General features: G+C 38.0%; 1 protein-coding gene across 1 annotated transcript in view; it reads right to left on the bottom strand.

The window, feature by feature from the left end:
• Window positions 1-18,259, bottom strand: part of ENPP3 (ectonucleotide pyrophosphatase/phosphodiesterase 3) — a 34,110-nt gene extending 15,851 nt beyond the window's left edge. The window contains exons 1-13 of the mRNA XM_079325163.1: window positions 17,752-18,259; window positions 14,651-14,729; window positions 12,497-12,619; window positions 11,136-11,261; window positions 10,009-10,069; window positions 8,681-8,778; window positions 6,084-6,163; window positions 5,449-5,568; window positions 3,921-4,030; window positions 2,582-2,647; window positions 1,642-1,714; window positions 1,064-1,172; window positions 789-917 (exon numbers count right to left, since the gene is read on the bottom strand). Coding sequence (XP_079181289.1) covers window positions 789-917; window positions 1,064-1,172; window positions 1,642-1,714; window positions 2,582-2,647; window positions 3,921-4,030; window positions 5,449-5,568; window positions 6,084-6,163; window positions 8,681-8,778; window positions 10,009-10,069; window positions 11,136-11,261; window positions 12,497-12,619; window positions 14,651-14,729; window positions 17,752-17,868 — 1,291 coding nt within the window. The 5' untranslated portion in view covers window positions 17,869-18,259. The remainder of the gene's footprint in view (window positions 1-788; window positions 918-1,063; window positions 1,173-1,641; window positions 1,715-2,581; window positions 2,648-3,920; window positions 4,031-5,448; window positions 5,569-6,083; window positions 6,164-8,680; window positions 8,779-10,008; window positions 10,070-11,135; window positions 11,262-12,496; window positions 12,620-14,650; window positions 14,730-17,751) is intronic.
• Between the last annotated feature and the right edge of the window lie 4,250 nt (window positions 18,260-22,509).

Below are 22,509 nucleotides of genomic sequence, written 5' to 3'. Positions count from 1 at the left end.
AGAGCACTAGAACTTTGGGTACATCAGAAAACTGGTAATGACTGCCTACACCTAAAGCTGATAGATCAGACCTCAGATTTTTTCTCTACTCTAACCGCTGTTTGAAGTATAACCTTTTTTGTATTGAACAGGACCAGGAGCACTTGTCCAGCAAGTCACAGGAAATTTCAGTCTATCCTGAAATTCAGTATTTTCACCTTGCACATTGTGAAAGAGTGATCTAACCATTTGACACTAACTTTCTAAAAAGCAAATATGAGCACTTCATGGAAGAAAAATTCCTATGGAAAACGTAAGACTATTAAAGGAAATGCTCTACTCAATTTCAATTTTCTGTTTTTTGAGATACTAGCTAAAGGGCTTAACCAAGGTTTAGACCCCACTGTGCTAAGATTCAGATTCTGAAACTTCATACACACAGAAATATTCATTATTTCAAAAAGACTGACTCTGCCAACCCTGCACAAGAAATCTGCAAAGAGCAATGCACTTACGACTTGAATTTCAGTTAAAATAAATAAATAAATAAATACTACCTTTATTTCAACTTTCCATGCCAAGAAAATACTATTTAGAGTCTGCACAACCTCTTCTAACCTTCTATTTCATCTAAAGTGGTCATTCTTGAAAAAAATACCTCAAACAACTTCCATGGAAGCCAAGGGAAACAGAAAGCTGCTTGCACTGCTCATCACTACTGATTATCCATTTCCCTTATTTATTTATTTGCTTGTTTGTTTGTTTCCTGCTGTATTGATTGCTCAGCCCCAGGATTGGTCCCCACTTACAGCTATAATAGTCCTGTGGAACATTCCATGCTCGAATGCGAGCTGCAGGCCCAGCATAGATGTAGAAATCCACCTCTTTGAAGTAATTAGTCATATATTCTAACTGTTCACAGTAGGTCTTCTCCATCCCTAAAGGGCAACATAGAAACAGTTCATATGGCAAGGAAGATAAAGTGATTTAAGAATGGATTAATACCACTAAGCCCACATATTTCACAGAGGAAGAAAAAAGTGACTCAACAAAATTAAATTGGAAATAGAGGTATATACATTACCATGATCAGCTAAAACAATGAGGTTTACACACTTGTGCAGGTTTCTTTGTTTAAGTCCATCCATTATCATCCCCAGTGCTTGATCTGCTCTCTGTAAGGCTTTGATTACCTATAAGATAACAGTTGCATCAAATATCCTTAAAGATTGAACTTTTTGCCTGCATGCAAGTAATAATGCGATAATTTAGGGTCACAAATCAGCAAACATTGAAGTAGGGTAGGAAAAAAAAAAGACAGCTCTGAGGATTTGCCAGGCCACATGCTTCTAAATATCACATAGTAATATAATAAAGTTCAGTCTAAATATAAATATTAATGATTTTTTCTAATAGTATTACCTGAAATCATTTTCTGCCAGTCTGTTTGATTTATGGTTCTTTTGATTCAAACTTAATGTGGGAATCATAACAATTATTTCAACCACAAGCAAAAGTTCTTAACAAAAAGTAATAAAACAGTCAAAAATAACAATTTTTCATCTGTCCTTTTCATATCTATAAACTGGTTAAGTTCATAGTACAACACCATTTTTAATGCAATTAAGTAATTATATAGAAAAAAATATAGAAACTACTTACACCAGCACTAACTGGTCCAAATGAATGTCCAGATGAATCTGGTTCTTCAATATATAAAGTGTATATATCAGGCCTTGAGTCAGAAATTAATAAGAATGGAACATTATGAGAATTTAGAGGCTGCATCTAAAGAGAAAACTTTGATTAAAAAAAAACAATATTAAATGACATTTTAAAAGCAATTATAAATAACTTCTTTAAACCTTGATAATGGTCCATACAGCAAATATAATCATTCAACTTCCTCTGATTTTTGTAATTCATCAACCTGGGTTCTTTGAAGCTACAATTTTAGCAACAATACCCAGAGTCTTTAACAGGTAACCAGAAATCACTCTGGAAAAATTCAGGATCTCAGATACCAGACTAAACAATCATTTTTGAGATGTAAATGGAACTGCCACCTGAAAGAGCTCTTCCTAAGCAGTGAGACTCTAGAGAGCATCTTCTAACTGCAAATACATTAGGATTTTATTGGCAAATTGTCATATAAAATATTAATTTCTTTATACGTCACAAAGTTAACACTGCGATCAGCACTGAGCACCTTTCATCCTGAGTTACTTACTGCAATTACTTTCATGTATTTAACCTTTCTTGTGCAATAGCCTTCATATAAAATCTTTCATCCATACACTTACACTGGAAACTGAATGTTCAATGTTTCCTACAGGCCATGCACCAAGAAAAAAACACAACAATCAAATAAAACTCGTACAACAGTACATCCTGTTCAGATATATGTTCACTTTTTAATCTTTTGTACCTACAGTCTTATCATAGCTATGATAAGATCCAGAACAGGCTTAAGTTCAGCAAATAATTTTAAATTGAGAGGAAGATTTCATGTTTCACAAACACCAACAGAAATTTCAATTGCTAAGCATTAAAAGCTTTCTAAGCTATAATCTCACAAAGCAGTTAGATATTATAGTGTTACCTCTTAGGTTGGTCATAATCAAGCCATTTCAGTATTCCTGAAATTCTCTCTTCATATGGAATTGAACTGAAAGGAAATTTTTAAAAAAGATATTAACAAGACTTTCTGACTAGCACTTCTATTTCTTAGATACAGAGAAAGTGTCTATACTCTAGTCATATATTAAAGCTACAGATATGGAAGTAAGAATTATTCCTTTAAAAATGTATAGCAATTAAATTTATTACTCTCACTTTTAATTGAATGTAATTCATTTTAAGTGGTAAATCAGACAGACACTGATTTTGCAAACACAAGCCTGTGTTGGTGGCACTACTCATATATTTATAAATACATGCAGAAAAAGATACTTTAAGTTCAGGAAATAAACCTGAAATACAAGGTAGAATAATTTTTGTTCTTTCCAGCATGTATAAACCGTGGACTTTCATATTTCAAAAGTAAGTAATAATCCCATCAAAGTCTTTGTGAGATCATGCTTTGTTTCCTATTAAAAGATTCACCCATTTAGTAGCTCTGTTTTCCCTCAAAGTCATGCATAAGCTGTATGTTATTCATTTACAGTACTCAGGTATTTTCTGAGTACCAAGCCTACACATCACTGCAGTCTGGTATCTGTAGAGACTTATGGTTCTATGCTTGCTTTAGATTATCTTTCTAAGTGTGAAGAATCATGGGAAGTACACATCATCACAATTACCAAAAATCTAGAAATAATTTACTAATATGTAAAACCTTTGAATGAACTAGAAAAAATCCTACAAGAACTGATTCAACATCTGTGTGCACATCATCCAACATGCAAACAAGACCAGAGGAAATTTAGAGCCCCTCTTCCTTCAGTAGCTTCTTTATCTAGCAGTCTCTCTTCAATAATTTTCTGTCTCCCATACCTTTGTGCCATGCCTTCCCAGTTTGTTTTCTTAGGGTGTAGGTCATCTGTAAGCTCATTCACAAGTGTAAGTATTTTTAAAGTGCTGTATAATATCTGTTTATTTTATGCATGGAAATGTGGCAATTGTTGGCACAGCTTAGCAGTGGCTACTAATAATTTCCAGGATGCTTTCCTAGTGTTTTGCAGTTGGCTAAGACTTCTAAACTGTCTAGGAGAGCAGAATATACAGTACCCTTTGACTTTCTCACTGTGAATCCTCTGAATGGTTTTGCAAATTTCAAGTACTTTTGGTCATTCCATGGCATAACCAGGACAACATGACATGACACTTATCTGTCAGACTCATTCAAAAATCTTGTATTTTATTTCCTTCAATTGTCAAATAGCAGTTGGGATTTTTGGAGTAATCTGAAGGAATTTAGTACAAGCCCTATCAAATCTTACCCATTGTATATGGTGTACAAGGTGGGGTATTTTCCCTCAATTGGAACATCGGAGCCTGGCCAAAAGAAGGTGCCTGCTTTCAAATTTTGGTACATTGCTGTCAGCCAGACCTTTGGGTAAAGATACAAACAAATGATTTTTTGTCACCACTGGAGATCACAAAAGTAGAAATATGTGTGGCAAGTATGCATTTTTCTTTCCCCTTTCACACATCACAATTACCTAATGACCATATCTCATCTGAAGTTTTGTTTCCTGCATTCTCACATTCATGCACATTCTGAAGGAAAATTAGTAGCATGGAAACCATGATGTTGTCACTTCTTGGATATTCTCAGCATAGAAAAAAACATACAAGCATTTCCACAAATGGCAATGGGCAGTGATCCTTTTTCCTGTGGCAAACCCCAGGATCATGAAGATGGAAGAAGCTTTAGGGATATTCAGATCTGACATTTGGAAACATTTTATTAAACATACAGTGTCAAACACTGGAACAGGTTTCCTGAAGAGGTTGTTGCTGTCTTATGCCTGTCAGTGTTTATGAGGCATTTGGATAACACCCTTAAAAATGTGATGTGTGTGCCTGAGCTGGTCAGGCAGCTGGACTAGATGATAACTGTAAGTCCATTCCAACTGAAATACTCCATTAGTTTCATTTTGTTTTGTATCTATTTTTATTTCAGATATAGATTCTAATTATATGATTTTTTTTTTTATAGGAGGGCATATTTCTATTAATCTTTAAAAGTGCAGCTCTGGTTGTGTAACAAACCTGATGGAATCCTTCAGTAAAAAAATAAATAGCACCAAAATCTGGGTATTTGAGTATATTATAAACATTACTGCACAGACACATATATATATAAATGTATATTAAGTAAGTATACCACATATTGCATATATTTGGAGGTTTTCAGTACCATTATTAGAGCTTGATCTTTCTAGAAAATCTATAATATTAATAATAACCACAGGTACAATTCAGGGTGTTATAAGATGTGCCATATGTTATATAAAATTGACAATTTTTTTCAGAAATTAAGCTCTTTGCTACTCCCTTCCTTGCTTCTAAATGCCTGGACATTTTCAAATAAATATGTGTAAATAGACGTAATTCAGAAACCAATACCATTTTGTAGCAAGTCATCAAAAGACAAGCAAAAAAATACCCCAAAATCAAACAATACTGAAAATCTACTGTGGCTCCCTGTGGAAGAAATCCATTCCAGTATTAGATTAAATATCTTTTAGTCTTAGTTAAAGTCTTTTTTTACTAACTGCAACATCAAGTGAAAATTTTAAGTCTCAGAATAAACATTTTAAGAGTCCCTTTACTTTCATAACAAACAAGCTATTTTGTAGGCAGCCTATAATATGAAGCCTACAGGTTATCTAGTACTTTCTGCAAATATATTGCACAGCTTTTCCTTTTATTTCCTTTTTGCTTTGTTTTATAATATGGCACAAACCACTCTGGATGTAAATACAAATGACAAACATTTGTTTGTATGACAAACAAACCTACTGGTTGCCCTTTCCACCATGCAGGATTGAATTTTTCCTGCCCTGAAAGTGAGAAATGTGCGTTCAAGCCCACATCATACATGTTGTTATCAATGATACCATGAGATTCTGGATACAATCCCTGTAAAATGAAAATAAACAAAATGCTTAGTCCTAAACTATGTTTCAATTGCAATATTAAAAGAACTACTTTATCTTAGAAACAGAACACTTTCTTAATTCACACAGATCATCTTCCTGCCAATGAATTCAGCATGGCCATCAAATTCCCTTTTTCATATTTCCTTCCCAGCCCAATTAAAACCTGATGTGCTATAGATTAAGTACCCTGTGTATCATGTGGCTGGATGTCAGCTGCCAAACCCACTTTAACAAATGCTATCATCAAAAGTCTGTGTCCTCACCCATGCTCACCCATATCCCATTAAACTGACAAGGATCAGGAATACCCAGCTCACAGGCCAGGGACAGATAGCACAACATGTATAGCCACAAAGATCATGCCTCTAAGTACCATCTCAGCATCTCTCTCATATCTATAGCATGAGTTCCCATGTCCCACAAAAAGACAGGCACCACAAAATGCTTTCTGTGCTCTCCAGATAATTAAAAGGAAAAACAAAAATTCTCACTTACTGTGACAATAGTGTAGTGGTTTGGAAAGGTTTTTGTGGGGTAAACAGCTCTCATGTATTTTGAATGTGTGCCACATGTTTCTGCAACAGATCAGGGTATTAATATGTATTTTCTTTCTTTCTTTCTTTTTTATAATTGTATTAAAAGCACACAGGAAATCACCACAATCAGTTGCTGCAGTTTTAGGTGGAGAGATGTCACTCCAAAACAAGATTCATACAATCCTGGTGTCTCCTTGTGAGCTAAGCCTGCTGCCCCATTGCAGTCAGTGGACCTGGATGCCCAATTCAGCTGCCTAAAGCCTAAAGACCTAAGGCCATTTGAGAAACCTTTAATGTTCCTGTCTGGCCTTCAGATCCTCCTCCTCCATGCTGTCTGCCAATCCAACTACATTTTTCAGATATTTCTGTGATCAAAATGGCCTAATGAGACTGAGCCCTGGGGTCAGACCAAACAAGATGTTCTGCAGAGCTGATTGATGACAAGCAGGGAAGGACTCAACTGCTTAAGCACTGGAGCCAGGTGCCATTTGAGAAACCCTCTGATGTCCAAGACATCTGCATGAAAGTTGACAGCTCTGATGCAAACCACTTTGAGATCTGTGTTTCCTGACACAGCTGCTGAAGGCCATGGTACTCTGAAGTATACCAAAAACACAGATTAGGGCAAAAATTTGTCCTGTGGCACTCTCTGTCTGTTGATGGAGCTGAGTCCTCTAGGCTCCTGTACTGCACTGTGCAGACTATATTAAATATAAAGGCACTGACTTCAATGAGTATATAATCATTTCACAAGCAGACATCTCCAAGAACATGTCTAAATGCAGGTGTTCTGCCCTGATACAGAGTGAATCACTCTGTATCTCCAAACATTGCAGTATTTTTCATCAATCAAAGGTATTCAGCACACAAACATCTGTAATGTCTAAATCCACTATAAGAATCAACTTATTTACCCACAAAACAAATACATGAAGACTGGAAGATGCCTTAATGAAGTTTTTACATCTAACTCACATGGACAAAGTTATATTTTAAGCTGAAACCAGATGATTATTTCATTCATGCTCGAACACACTTTGATGTAGAGCACTTCAGTCAAAGAACAGAGGATGATTTTAAATAAGCAACTGAAACAATGAAAGCATGAAATTTTTCAACAGAACTGTTCCAATGTGATACAGAAGAAAAAAGAAAGGCTTAAAGAGTGTTTGAAGAATAGACGAATAAATTAATAATTGAAAGACATGAGAAAATCAGCAAAATTTTCTATTAATTTCTCTTGCACAATAAAGGATCTATATTCATAGTGCACATATTCTATAAGCTTGATTACTTTTTCTGAAAGTTCTAGGTTAAAGGATTAATAGACAGGAAAGATTTTATGCTACAAATCAACATTATATTTTTTCTTTTGCAGAGAAAGAAATTTCTCTTTCCTGTAGATTTCTGAGAAATATAGGGAAGAATGTGCATAAACAATTGCTCAAATTGACCACAAACATGAGCAATGCTGAATTAGATCAGTTCTTGTTTCAAAGGATTTATTGGAAACATAGTCATGGAACAGTATTTGTTCCTTTTGTCAGTTTGGCACTCCCTTTTCATCTCGTTTCAAAAGACAGGAACTGACTACTGACTTCAGTATTCGTGACTACTGAGGAGTCCTCCTCCTTCTGGAGTCATGACTCCTCCAATGATTCAAGTTCCTTCCAGTCAGAGAATCAGAGAATATACGATCAGTCCAAGAAGTCATGTTTGCACACTAGTTCAAGTTCAGGTTTCTGGATACTCTCATTTTCCACAAACAAGACCATTAACTATTTGGTAAAATGTAGTACTTCATAATATACACGTGAAATTTTCAAATGAGTGCAATAGAAACATAATGTAATATACTCGGGACTGATACAAATACTGTCAATTTAGATTATAGCTGCTGAGAAGGAATTATTAAATATGGAGACATATTGTCCAGATACAAAGTGTCTGGAGATCTGAGGTCTAAAATATTCAGGAATTTTAACCAAGTGTACATTACTGGTCTCACTTTTTAGAGCACTTTAAAGCACAAGCTAAAGATCTTCAACTTACTCTACCTCGTAATATTCACAAATACTGAAAAATGGTTACTTGAGCCTTACCGCAATAACATCAACATAATAATATCTTAAAATACCTTACTTGAAAAAAAAAGAAAAATTTCCCAATAACTCAGTGTATTATACTTTAATATTCAACTTTTCATAAGCTATTTAGCTAATTTTTAATGCAGTACTGAGAGTGAAGGAAATCCTTATCAGAAACTTTACTCAGTTTTAAACTGCATTTTAATGTATATTTCAAACTGTGTATTTAATAAAAAGATGCTGACCAATATTAGAGGCTTCATTAAAAAAAATAAAAGTCATGCTTGCTATGCAAATACAAGAAATAATGCAGAACATATAATAATGACAATATACAACTGATGAGAGAGACCTGATTTGTGATTATTTTATTGCTGAGCAACACATATGCATGACAGTAGAAAAAGGGATCAGAGAGGTTGCATGCAGACTTTCAAAGAAAACAGTCAAAGCATCCTTGGTAACTTACTGAGTTTTTCAATATTTGGCAGCAAAGAACTCCAAGTTTCCAAATACTCTGCTCTAAATCCATCCATTGAAAAAAGGATAAGTGGTGGGTGAGGAAACCTACAAGAAAATATCAGTTTATCATCATAAATAAGTTTGGAGACTTGGTGACTTATTAAGACCAACAATATAAATTTAGCTTTTATAAGCAGGATCTAGAATATTCTTGTGTGTCCCATAACACAGTGTGAGATATAGAAATAGTTGAATATTGAGAGCAAATACAATCCTTACAATCCTGGTAAGAAACACTGGAGGAATGTCATAATATTAAAAAAAGCCACATATTGACATCAGTCAGTAATCATTATCCCAATTTGTTTCTTATTAACAGTCTTTCCAAAAAACAGAAGCACACTAGCATCAATAGTTTATATAAAAACAGCCTGCATAAAACAGCTTACTGATTTGAATCTGAAATTAAATGGATCTTTATATTGCAATGCTGTTTATAGCATTTAAAGAAGCCTCCCTCCACTACTTTCCAAGCTTTAGCCTCTGAAACTCTGTTAACTCAGCAAGTTATTTGTTAACCTAAAAAGTGTACTTTTATACCTATGTTGGGAGGTGCACGCACGAACTAACAAAGAAGTCAAAATGCCAATGGTCTTACTGCTATAATTAAACTAAATTGGTCGTAAAATAAAATTAAATCATGGATAATGCCACATATATCACAACTAAAACAGAAATTAAGTCATCTTTCTTCAAGGATGACTCTTACATGGTGTTTCTGCCTAGCCTCTACCTATGATTCTGAAAAACTGCACAAATAGCAAATTTTTTTCAGCTTTTGTAGATATGCAGCTATTTCATAGCTATCTTTTAAATACACCTTTCTTTCTGCAAATAATTGGAGCAAAAAAAACCCCAAAAAACCCTGTTGCCTAAAGAATTGCAGATTCTAACTGTTATTACAGACTGGATAAGGTGACTCAGCAGAACTGTCAAAGATACAATATGGTAACATAAAATGGACTATGACCAATTTGTGATAAATGAACCTTGAGATAACTCTAACAATTTTTCCAGGTCTTTGCAGACTGAATTTCAATCTGAATTTGAACTCGTGTACTCTGCTCTAAACTGTAAATGATCAATGAATGTGCAACAAGATGACAAAGGTTTTAAAAAGAGCAAACATTCCTAGCCACAAACCATTTCTACAGAATATTCCTCAGGGCAGGGACTTTACTCTGCCTAAATTTGAAAACCTGTTTCAGAACATTGGAGTGTTTCTGACCATCACAAAGATTTTATTTGCTAAGACAACAAATTCCTGTATCCTACCCGGCTGGACACTGAGGAGTTTCAATTGACATGCATGGTTCTTCTACCCAAGATGTTTCACCTGAAAGGAAAAAAAAATGCTGAGTTAACACTGAACTCCTGCCACCACCACCAAAACAAACAGCTACCTGGATGATCTTTTTCGAGCTCTTCCTGTAACATTTTCTGCTTCAACAGAAATGTAGGGCTAAAGACACCTTTACTTTAGAAACAATTTGGTGCAACCTGTAAGGTCTCAAATCCTGAAAGGACTAGTGCTCACACCTGTAAGTTAAAAACAAATCATATATACAACAGAGAAAAACAAACAAAATGAAGAAGAAAACACTATGAAAGCTTAGCCTTTTATTGGGTTTTAAATGAAAAATATTCAAACTGTATCCTGTCCACATTAGACTACTTATTCCTTTTTTCTTTTCTGGGTACCACTGACGCACTTAGATACAAGCCCAGGTCTCTCTTTAGCACTTCTTTCTGGATGTTGTGTTTTAACCCCTTTTAGCTTTAATCTGCATTTAGGTAACAAATTTAACTTTGCAGGAGTTGCCTTAAGTTTATCCCCTTCCACAACACAAAGGAATTCTGATAACAGATACCATGTCTCCAGCATACTCCACAGGTGTCATTCCTGTAACTGAATTAGATCTACTCTTTATGTGTTAGGCTGGAGCCTGTATGAGGCAATTAGCCATGAACAGAGATTTTCCAAAATAAGTAAAGCATAAGAAATCAAAAACAGATTTTTAATAAAAAGGATAGGAAATTTTAAGTAAGGGATAACTACTACAATATATACTTCCCATTGTCTCCATCTATTTTTGGGGGGAAAGAAGGGAAAAAAAAAAAAAAAGAAAAAGGAACAAACCAAAGCCCCCAGGTGTGATATACTTCTGCAATACCCAAATCATTCTGTCTTTCTCATGAATGACACAATTTACAGTGTCTTGCAGAAACAGTCCTTTTCACAGTCAAAAATACTAAAAGCTTCACATCAAAACATAAACATTTCAAAATGTCAGCCAGACTCTGGTCTTGAGAAACAAATTCATTTACCTTTATATTTTCAATGTTTGCCCATCTATTTAATAGAATAATTTATATATAAAACTTTCTGACTTTTGATTTACCTTTGCAAATGCTGTAGTAATTTACACAGCAGTCTTTTTTGTCCAAGCAGTCATCAGAACAAGAACAGTAACTTCCAGGTATTCTTGTCTCACCACAACGGAAATTAGTGCACTTCCAAGATCGGGCTGAAAATTTAAAGACAAAGATTATGATTCAGTTCACAAAACCTCGTGTGAACTTCTTTGCATGGAAATCCCCCAAAGAGGTAAAGAAAAAAAATTGTTATTTATGTGTACTGTATGATTTGCTTTAGAGTTTGCTCTGGAAAGAAAACTCAAGATTCCATTTAACAAAGTAAGTCTATTTCTTTGGCCATTGAATGGTAACACAGAGTCATAAAATATTTTCTTTTACAAAGGTGTTCCCATAATCGTCTCCCTCAATGCCTTCCATCGTTCCAAAAAGATCTAGGGAAAAAAACCCACAACATTCCATATTTCTTTCACAGAGCAGAAAGAGAGGTAAACTGATCTTTTTTATGCTCTTGGATATGAGTTCCAGCAGAGAACAAAAGAAAAAAGAAGTAAGGGCTGAAGTGGGCAGAAAAAGCAACAAGGAGAAGAAATGTCTGAGCAGCAGCTGGGAGAGCAGAGACACTAACCAGAGAGAAGCCTGGCCTCAATGCAGAAACAGGATATTCCCCCTGGAAGACAAGTGGATTCCTCCAGCACCAGGCACCCACCGAAATCTGCATGAGGCTGGAGAGCACAACTGACTGGGAAACATCCCCTTATTTCCAAACGTGAAAGAGGTACTGGCACAACAGGGTTGCTTCAAGGGCCCTGATTAAAGATAACCCATTATTTCTGCTCATGCTCATCTTCAGCTTTATATGTGCCATGAAATATGCATGGCAAATGCTTTGGCTATCCATAATGGAAAAAAATACAGGGGTCTGATTTGAGAATGATGCAGGAAGATTTTGTGTCCTGCCAGGTCACCATGTTACAGCTGTCTAGCCACCTGATTACAGAGGCAGCTTGACTCTGCCACATCCACCTGAACAGGAAGAGTAACTTTCTGTGGGGGTGATGGAGCACTAGAAATGTTGCCCAGAGCGGTTGTGGAATCTTCTTTCCTGGAGACAATCAAAAGCCATCTGGACACAAGCCTCAGCAGTGTGCTCTTGGATCTTGCTTGAGCAGGGAGGTTGGATTACACGACTTCCAGTGGTCCCATTCCAACCTTAATTATTCTGTGATTCTCTGATTTTTGTCACATTTCCCTCCCTAGGAAATGTGACATGACTTCTGTGTATCCACATAAATATGAGAATTACCCATTTTCTATTACAGTCACATGAAGAAACAAATTCGAAATAAAATGGACACCAGTGATCACTGCCTGGAGGGGAACTTACTTGGCTCCACACAGGTGTCCTCATAGTCCCAGCAGCAATCCTGACGCTCCTTGCAGCTGCTGTCACACTGGCAGCCGGGCACACCTTTCCCATGTGGCTCATTGCACCTCTGTCTGCAGCTGGCTGTAGGGAGAAGGAGTGAGGCTGAGTGCTCAGGTAACCCTGTCCCAGGTAGGTCAGTTAAACAGATCGTGGATATGGCTGCAGGGAGAGATGTGCTGCATCATTTCCCAAATCTGATTCCTGAGCCATTTTCCAATATGGTCACTAGCACACGGGCCAACACGGTGGAAGCAAGGCTGTAGGAATCCCTCTGGGAGCTGAAGGTCTGACAGCTTTTGGTACCATGCTGGCCCACAGCCTGGGGCAGGGCTGTTTCTGCAACAGGTCTCTGCAGAACCACTGGCACAGGAGGCAGTGCCAGGGTGTCCCACACTGCCAGCATGAAGAGAAGACAGACATCTCCTCAGCTCATTTCTTAGTCTGAAATAAAAAAGGAGGAGTGATTCCCACTTGTATGTTCTGTAATACACCTGCATGGGATGGAAGCTCCTTCAGGGCTGGGTACCAGAGCCATGAGGGCTCCCCAGGGGCAGCTGGGCAGGGACCAGCCATGCCATCACCGCAGTCTGGAGCAGCAGGAGGGCAGTCACATACCAGGCACCGGACACTTCCCTGACAACAGGGACCCGTCAAGGCCAGGATGTTGGCCTGGCTCAGCAGGATTCAAGGCTGTGGGGAGCTGGAGGCCATCCCTGCTGGGTCAGTGCTGGGACAGGGACAATGGCCCCTGGGCAGAGTGGGGACAGCCCAGGGGAATCTCCTTTCCTGAAGACATTCAGAAGCCATCTGGATACAGTCCATAAAGCTTATTGTACCCAGGACTCTGGCAATATCTCTGCTGCTTTATCAGTACAATGTCCCTTAAATCTCTGTAGGTTTGGCTGTTTTAATTAAAACAGAGAAAAGGGTCCAAATGAGGGGCCTGAAGTTGAGACAGGTATTCCTCATCACCTCTGACACCTTTGAGCAGGGGGAAGGGACAGCTCTGAAACTCCTGAAGATACCTAAAGACAACCCCAAATCTCCAAAGATCACTCAGAGTTCCACACCAGCCGCCACATGGACCAACCTTGTACCCACATTCTTTGTACTCCAGAAATACTATTTGAACCCTGCTGATCTCCTGCATTTCCAGCTTTCCTCTCCAGTCACACAGTTAAACAGGAATAGGTATAACTATCAGGTTTGATAGGGCAATTCTATTATAATTACCACAAGGTTCATGATTTTTGCAGCATGCACTGCCTACCAGTTTGGACTTTAGTATCCACTTTGTAGAGCCTATGCAGAGCTGAAATTATTTTCAAATTATCAAAAACCAATTATGGTTCCATTTCATCTTATTTGCTAGGGCCAGTGCTGTTGAAAGTCTTCAGAAGGACCTAAGATTTGATGCACTACTAGGTAAACAAGTACAATATGTGTTGATCAGTGAGAGACTGTGTTTCCTTGAAGTCCTCCAGTGTGTGAAGAGTTTTGATTCCAAAGGAAGTGTTTTATTTAATTCACAATGTGTTGTGTTTGTTCTCACCTAGATTGATCCCCTGACACCCAAACATTACTTTGTTTTTCTAACTAAAAAATACCATTCCACTGAATCAAGCCACGGCTCCCTTTTTACTCTAGCTTTACAGAAACTCAAGTTTTCAAAGAATGCTTATAATCAATTTTAGCATCAGCTACCTGAACTATGCTAAATATACTCAAAGCATGAGCCCTGAAGATAATCCAGTGATATTTCTTTCACAAAATATCGCTTAAGTAATTGCAATAATTGTATGTAATAAGATAACACATATCTCAAATTTTCTGGAAGTGTTAATGTAATAAAACTTCCAAATGTACTGTGAACTGGGTGTCACCTTTTTGGAAAGACTCAGCAAGGCACTTGGTGGTTTAGGATAAGTTTTTCAAGTACAGGTTGTGAGTGTTTAGATTTTACACAATCGAACTTGAAAAATGCAAGAACTTTATTTTCACAGGTGGTGGCTTTTCACGGATCATTTACATTACAATGTAAAAGAGCCTTTGCTGAAAGCCTTTACCAGATCCAGATCATTGGCAATTATGCTGAAAGCATCATAAACATACCTTGTTCCTGCTTGCCACGGTTGAGTCCTAGTCCTAAACCTAGTCCCAGGGATACAGCCACCAAGGCACACAGCAGAACCTGTCACACAGACACAGGGAAACCAACATTCACAACTGTGGTAAATCGTTACGTTTATTAGAAATTAAGTCTATTCTTAATGTTTCTATGAATACATTATTTATCAAGAACTAATCATTTCTCTGAAGTTCTTAATCAAAAATTGAGCTGGAAGATAGGAGAGGCACCATAATTATAACCTTAGAAGCTGAGGCCCTAATGTTGCACTTTTAACCTCTGGCCAGCTGTAAAGTTGTAATTGGAGAAATCTTTGCTTAAGAAAAGATAGTAGGAAGTAATCAGTGTATTTGTCTGTTTTGCATATGCTTTATCTGTACAAATAAAGGCAATTACTTTAATTTATCTTCTGTATATACCTGATATGATCACAAGGATTTCTTAAGAGATTTAGCTGGAATGAGGCTGCAAGTGTAAAAGTTTCACTCAGGTGCCAGTTTCTTATAATAAATCACTGTGTTAGTAAAGTTAGAGGAAATTTGAAAGAGACTAACAGCCCAAGGAAACTCTGTAACACAAAGCATCATAACTTTTGGGAGACTGGGAGAGTGCAATGGAAGCCTCTCTCAGCTCAATAGACACCAAAGACAAATGGCAACTCATGGTGGCTGAAAGGTGCAGTGAAATGTGACAACCCTTTTGTGAAGTACACAATTTCCTCTTCACTTAGATAATCACAGGAAAGAAAATGCATATCACAGAAAAATCACTGTCTCATTTCTGCATCTGAGCTTTCTTTTGTCTTCTGCCACTTCTAGGAATCAGCTGACTGAACCCTGGAAAAACTAAAGTTAAAAATAAAGTAGAAATGAGGGAGGGTTACTCTCAAACTCAGCATTATTATAACAGAACCTCTTATCTGAGGATCTTTAAGGAACTGAGAACAACTGCACGTGTCCCTTGCTCTTTGCTGATGCCAGTCCTGCCTTGCTGGTGCTGGGCAGAAGTGTGGCATCAGGAAAGGCTGCTCAGTTCTCAGGTGTGGGTGTACAACTGATTTATTTCTCAGGCAACGCCAAACACTAGCAACACCATAGTTATTTCCTTCTCACTTTCTCCTTCTCACCTTTACTTCCTTTCTGCTACTTACTCACAGGTTTTTGTACAGATGTACCTCAAGAGCAGTGGAAAAGGAATTGGTGAGAGAACTGTATGAGAGAGACAGGTGAAGTAAGGATGTGTGGAAAGATTGCTCAAACTGGCAGAAATGCTGAAGTGCCTTGAAGAGACACCTCAGGTGTGAAGGCAGCAGTTTAGTCCTACATCCAGTCAGGGTATGAGAATAAGGGTGTTAGGGTGTTCTTTAGGGCTAGACCAACAGCCAGGCTTTCTGGGCAGGGAGCATAACACTGCCAAGTCAACTTGACAGGTCATATTTCACTGAGCACAGATAAGCCTAATCACCAGGGTATGTACTTTTCACCTTAAAGGCACTATGGTTTTACCCTTCATTTTGGTTAAAACTCACATTTGTAATAGAAATAAATAGATGATACTAAATTGAAGTACAAATTAAAGTACAGCTATTACAGCAATAAACATTCCCACTTTTTCAAATAATGAGAGAGCTGAAGTAAAACCCAAAAACTCCTATCGGGTGTACAGACAAGATGCTGCATTTATCACAACATTTACACAAACACCCTTGATTTTGGGACATTCATTCTTAAGGTGGATTAACATTGGCAGCACCTATTCAGATCCTCAGGCTTTCCAGCTGACTTCTATGATGAAATTCAGGATTACAACTACTTGTTCATAGAAAAGCTGTCCCTAGCTCATATGCTCTATTTGCTGGAGGACTTAATGGAAGTGTGACTCCTAACTGTGAGTATACAATTGTCTGCCTAAACTTTCAGGATAAAGTTGCCAAGAAAGAATTTCATGCATTGGATTTATCAAAAACATAAATCGTGTGAAATATTAACAGTTTACACCTCATATATGTAGATTTTGTGTTTTGTAGAGGTGGGCATTTGAAAACTAGCATATCTGAAAGAATGAATACGTTTTAGGATACTTAAATTTCTCACTTTACTATGCCAAGTACCTCTTGAACATATAATTTACTTTTCTTTATAGTTATGCAATTTTGCCACATTGTTTCTCATGACTCATTTTTAACTGATGACTTTAGGAAAAACTTGTCTCCTATTTCATCTTCTTTTTACAAGTTCCAGTATTTCCCTCATATTTTATGCAATCCTTGCACAATGCAGCATTAAATAGGAAATTGGACTATGTGAAGTTGTTCTGATGACATAGCTGAAAAGTAAAAAAGCTTGACTCTCTTTTTCATGGGGCTGTTTCCAAAATTAAGTCGCAAGCCTTTCTAAAACCAGTATCTGCAGTTTTCTCCAAATTTCAATTTGGAAAGGAAAGAGCTTGTGCAAACATATACACATATTTAATGTTTGTTTCTATTATGGTCACAAACAGAAGACATAAAAGATTTATAAAACTTAACAAAAAGCCTACATTTATTTCTACAAGGCAGCTGCATAGCTCTTAAAGCCTCAGGGAAAAGGAAAAGAGTTGACACAATATTTGAGATGTGCCACAGACAATACTGTACAAAACACTTTATTAGGCTTTTCTCATGCCTCGCTTCCTGAGTGTCTTTTGCCAACCACTTTTCTATAGGTTCCTTTTTGTTAATGACAAATGTAAAGATACAAAATAAGTAAAAAGAAATTGTGGTTGCTTTGGCCACAAACACATCTGTTTGAAGACAATATCTGAAATGAAGTATTGAAGCAATGTCTTCACTATGCAAAAGAACTGTCAGGTTAATGAAGTACAACAAAAACTGCCAGTAAAAAAAAATCGCTTCATAAGTGGCAGAAGAACTTTAGAAATGTGCCAGTGAAGCTACTGCAGTTTCAGTGACGCACTCATGCAGTCAAATTTTAACTACCAATTACTAAGCTACCCCGAGTGATTATACTGATACAATGAAACTTCAAAAGATCATGCAGATTTGAGAATTGTTAAACTAGCAGCCCTGAAGAGCAGCACTACTTACACCACAGATGACTTTGTATTTAAAGACAGCTTTTTTCTTCACGTAGGCTTCTGGTTTTAAAGACATCTCCTCCGAATATCTTCTGTGATCTTTGGTTATATCATCCTCAAGCTCCATTTTGTCGAGATCTGCCTCTCGTCTGCGTCTTCTGCCTTCTCAGCCTTCCCAGCTGTGTCAGCCGAGAGTGAGGTGGTACTCCTTTTTCAAGGGTTCTAGTACTTTGCTCATAGGTCTTTTTATGAGATCTCAGCTTTTGCATCAGTGTTAGGTTCCCAAGAAGCCAAAGCAAGCAGGAAAACTATTCTGAAAGGTCAAAGGCTGAAAAACATTATCTGTGTTCAGGGAACCTGACTGTTCAAGATAAGAATGGCATTAGGCAAACACTTAAGTGGAGATTAGAATTAAAATGTTGCTAAGCAATAAAATGTAAAAATACTCAAGTACTCAACTCTTCGGTTAAAAGCTTGTCATCCAGAGAATTTATCCTGAAAGAAAGTGTTAAATATACGAAACCAATATGAAAGGAGACGGTTTCTTACCTCATATTGTGTCTTGCCCGTGCTTTCAGATCCCTTTCCTTATTTAGCATCAGAGGATTCCTCCTTGTTAGTTTCAATCCATCTTTGTCTCAACTTTTTTTTCCCTCCCGCTTCTTACACAGTTGTTTTTTTCAGTAGTTATAACTGTGCTAATTAAAAACAAAGGCTATACAGACAAATCAAATTCAATAAAGAAATAAGAAGGTTCTGTTTAAGTACAATTTAAAATTTATTTGTTTTTCAACTTGGTGGTTTACTGGAAGGATTGGCTGTTATGAAAATGTACCTTCAGAGCCTATTAGGACTATGAATGTGTAACTATTCAGATGTTGATCTGATTCTAAATTTCAGCATTGCATGAGCTGCAACTTAAAATAATTATATTTATAATATTTATAAATATATATAAAAAAATCCAAACCATGATACTGTGCAAGCTGGTATAAAGAAAATAAACTTCACTGCAACACAAATTAGTACAATCTCCTTGTTCTATACAGTTTGTGTCATGCTCAAGTCCCACATTATCCAGTACTTCCCCAATAATCTCTCTCTCTCTCACACAAACACACACACACATACACACACATCATCATCCTTTAATTTACAGACAGACATCACTCCTTTATTCTATGGGACACCCCTGTAAAATGTCCATAAAATGCCCATTGAGTTGCCTTCTTCTATGACTGGGGTTCCATCTCTTGTGATTGCTCAGGACGGGAGGTGTGTTGTGTGGAGCTGCTGGTTGCCAAAACCTATTCAGGTTGGGCCAAACCTGTAAGGATTCTTGTGAGGCTTGCTCTCTTTTCATGTGGTTTCTGCTATGGTGTTTCCCATATAACATGCAACTCAAGCAATGAGTTACAACACTTAAACATTGCACCCATTCCAATTTCCATACCTGGGCCCTTTGAAGAGGCAACAGGATTCCATAATTAACTTCTCTTACCACACTGCCATGGACTTACTCCCAGGTTGCAGCCTTTCCCTTGGTTGGAAAGCTGTTCTGCAGAAGAGGACCTTAGGCTTTTGGTGAACAGCAGCTAGACATAAGCCAGTGTGTGCCCAGGTAGCCAAGAAGGCCAGTGGCATCCTGGCTGGGATCAGCAATAGAGTGGCCAGCAGGAGCAGGGCAGTGATTGTCCCCTGTGCTCAGCACTGGTGAGGCCACACCTCAAGTGTCATGTCCAGTTTTGGGCCCCTCACTACAAGAAAGACATTGAGGGGCTGGAGAGTGTCCAGAGAAGGACAACAGAGCTGTGGAAGGGTCTGGAACATGAGTCTTACGAGAAATGACTGAGAGAGCTGGGGGTGTTTAACCTGGAGAAAAGGAAGCTTAGGAAGGAACTTTATCAGTTTGCAACTACTGAAAGGAGACTGTAGCCAGGTGGGCCTCTTCTTACAGGTAACAAGTAACAGGGCAAGAGGAAAAGGCCTTTAGTTGCTCTTAGGAAAAAATTCTTCCTCAGAAGTATTGTCAAGCAGTAGGGCATGGCTGAGTCACCATCCTTGCAGGTATTTAAAAGACATGTAGATGAGGTGCTTAGGGACATGATTTAGTGGTGGACTTAGCAGTCTTTTCCAACCTAAATGATTCTATGATTCTATTATTCAGGAGTGTAGCTGCTCCACTATGGACATATCCACAGCCAGGAACACTTTGGGGTGTACCTGCTCCAGCCTGGTGTTATTCAGAGCTCACAGCCCCTTCAGCCTGAGTTCAGACTATAGTTACAATACGCCTGCAGAGGTACAGGAACTGCAGCAATGACCAGGCCATCTGTCAGCCCAGGCACATGGCCAGTGCTGTTATCAAAATGTTCCCAGGAACAGGAAAGTGAGATGATAAGCACTACAGCATGCAGCAACCATGAACAATCACTCCAGTTTAATAGACAGCAAACCAAGCAGGCCCTCCAGAGAGAACAGCAGCCTGCCAATTAATAGCTCGAACAGCTGTAACAGCTGTAAATCCAGTGGAGCACACTCTTATCAAACCTGTCATTATTTTCAACCCTTCTGACCCCACACTGAGTGCCAAAAAGCACACTTGTGGGTTAATCTGAGTAGGCAGCTCAGCCCCACACAACCACTCACAATGACCCCTGCTGTGGGAAGCAGGGAAGAACAGGAAGGATAAAAATGAGAAAATTTGTGAGTGGAGATAAAGGCAGCTTAATAGGTAAAGCAAAGCCAGTCACAGGAACAAAGCAAAATCACTTCATGGCTACTTCACATCAGCAGGCAGGTGTTCAGCCACTTCCAAGAAGGCAGAGTTCCATGATGATATGATTAGTTGGGAAGCCAGACACCATCACTCTGATCATTCCATATGCCTTCTTTTTTCCCCCAAAGTTTTATTGCTGAGCACAGCACCATATGGTGTGGGGTATCCATTTGGTCAGCTGGGGTCTGATGTCCCAGCTGTGCCCCCTCCCAGCCTCTTGTGCATCCCACGCTACTCAGAGAGAAGGCTCTCAATCTGCTTAAGCACTGCTCAGCAACAGCTAAAACAAACAAGATGTGATCTCATCTACCTGATTTTGCTACTTTTACCCAATCATTGCTCTAATTTGACACACTTTACTGTCCACATGATGAATTATGACATTCTAGAACATTTCTCACCAATAAAATTCGATTATAAAACTTAATAAATATTAACCAAGAACCCAAACTTATCTGTTTCAAGATTAAGGGCCTCATATGTTAAAAATACTTATTTTAATCCCTACTAAAAGAAATTCACATTAAAAAACACAAATGATACATATGATCAATACATAACACTAAAAAAAAAAAAAACAACAAGAAGGAAGGAAATAATTCTCCTTTCTGCTGTCAATTACTAAATCATAACTTTGAGTGACCATTCTTCTGCATACAGACTGACACTATTCAAATGCAGGATGAGGGCACAAAAAAACCACCCCATTCCCCCATAGTTACACTGCAATCCTCAGTTCATCTGACACTTTCAGACAGAAGATGTTTTCGAAGAACAGGCAGGACATCTCTGACATATACATGTTAAAAAGCATGTTAGAAAAACGGGGAGAGTAATTTCTGAATAGCACTGTGTTGTAGACACTTTCAATTTTCATTAAGAAGCCACAAGCCCTCTAAGCCATGACGGACCCTACACACCATGAATTCTAACATCTTTGTACTCATTTGTCTTCTGTACTCTACAATGAATGGCACTCACTCAGCAAAAAACATCTCAAAGTTTAATCATTTTTATCATAAATGTTTCTTGTCACCCACAAACATTTAAATGGTCATTTTGATGAAGGTGTTTTTTGCTAGAGTAATACTATACTTACAACCATTTTGAAAAGTGCATTGCTTTTTCTGTGTCTGGATGAAGAGAGTAATTTCAAGTGCAAATGCTGCTTTTCTGCCTTGTTCGGTGAAGCGTGTGGCTCTGTTACTCAGTACAGTCTCATTGTGGTTTCTGCCTTGGCAGACATACCCGGGTGCAGTCACTCCAGGGTTAATAGCAGTACTCTTTCTCCTCCTAGATACTTGACGTCCTTAGGCAAAGCAGGATGACCTTTGCTTTGGCCTTACCTGCCACAGCACTCCTTGCTCCCAGCTCCATCCAATTAAGGAGATTCTCTGCCAAAGTGTGACTGAGATAAGTTAGTGAAGTGTGCCCTTTCCCATACACACACCCCACTCCTTTACAATTGCCTTTGATGGGAAATCTGATTTGTCCTAAGATAAGAATATCAGGTGAGAATGGTGCTAAGGTAAGAACACTCAGTGAGCATTCCAGGAGGAACTGTCTGGATGCTCCCTTAAGGATGCATTTCAGAGACAGGGAGCTGTAATGATTTCGACTGACTTTGGCACACATCAGACTGCAAAAGTGTTTAAAATACTGCTGGAGATTGGGCCAACTGGGCAAACTGGTCTCCCAGGCTGCAGGCAGCTTCTAGGCAGAACCCCCTGTCCTGGAAGGGATGCCTACAGGGTACATCCAGCCCAAAGATGAGGAACACTAACTTTTGGGCAGGTGAATAAAAGCACCAAAATCCAGTCAGAATCCTAAAGCAGCTCCACAGGTGCTTTGATGCTTTGCCATTGTGTATTCTGTAAAGCCTAAGACTGTAAACCTGTATATTTCTAGCTGGTTATAAGATGTTTATATATCATAACATGCTTATATTGTATACAGCTTTGGCAATATTTAGATACTATCTCAACAATA

The sequence above is a fragment of the Erithacus rubecula genome, assembly GCF_903797595.1.
Source record: "Erithacus rubecula genome assembly, chromosome: 2".
Classification (NCBI taxonomy): Eukaryota; Metazoa; Chordata; class Aves; order Passeriformes; family Muscicapidae; genus Erithacus; species Erithacus rubecula.
This window is presented reverse-complemented; position numbering and strand designations above follow the sequence as displayed.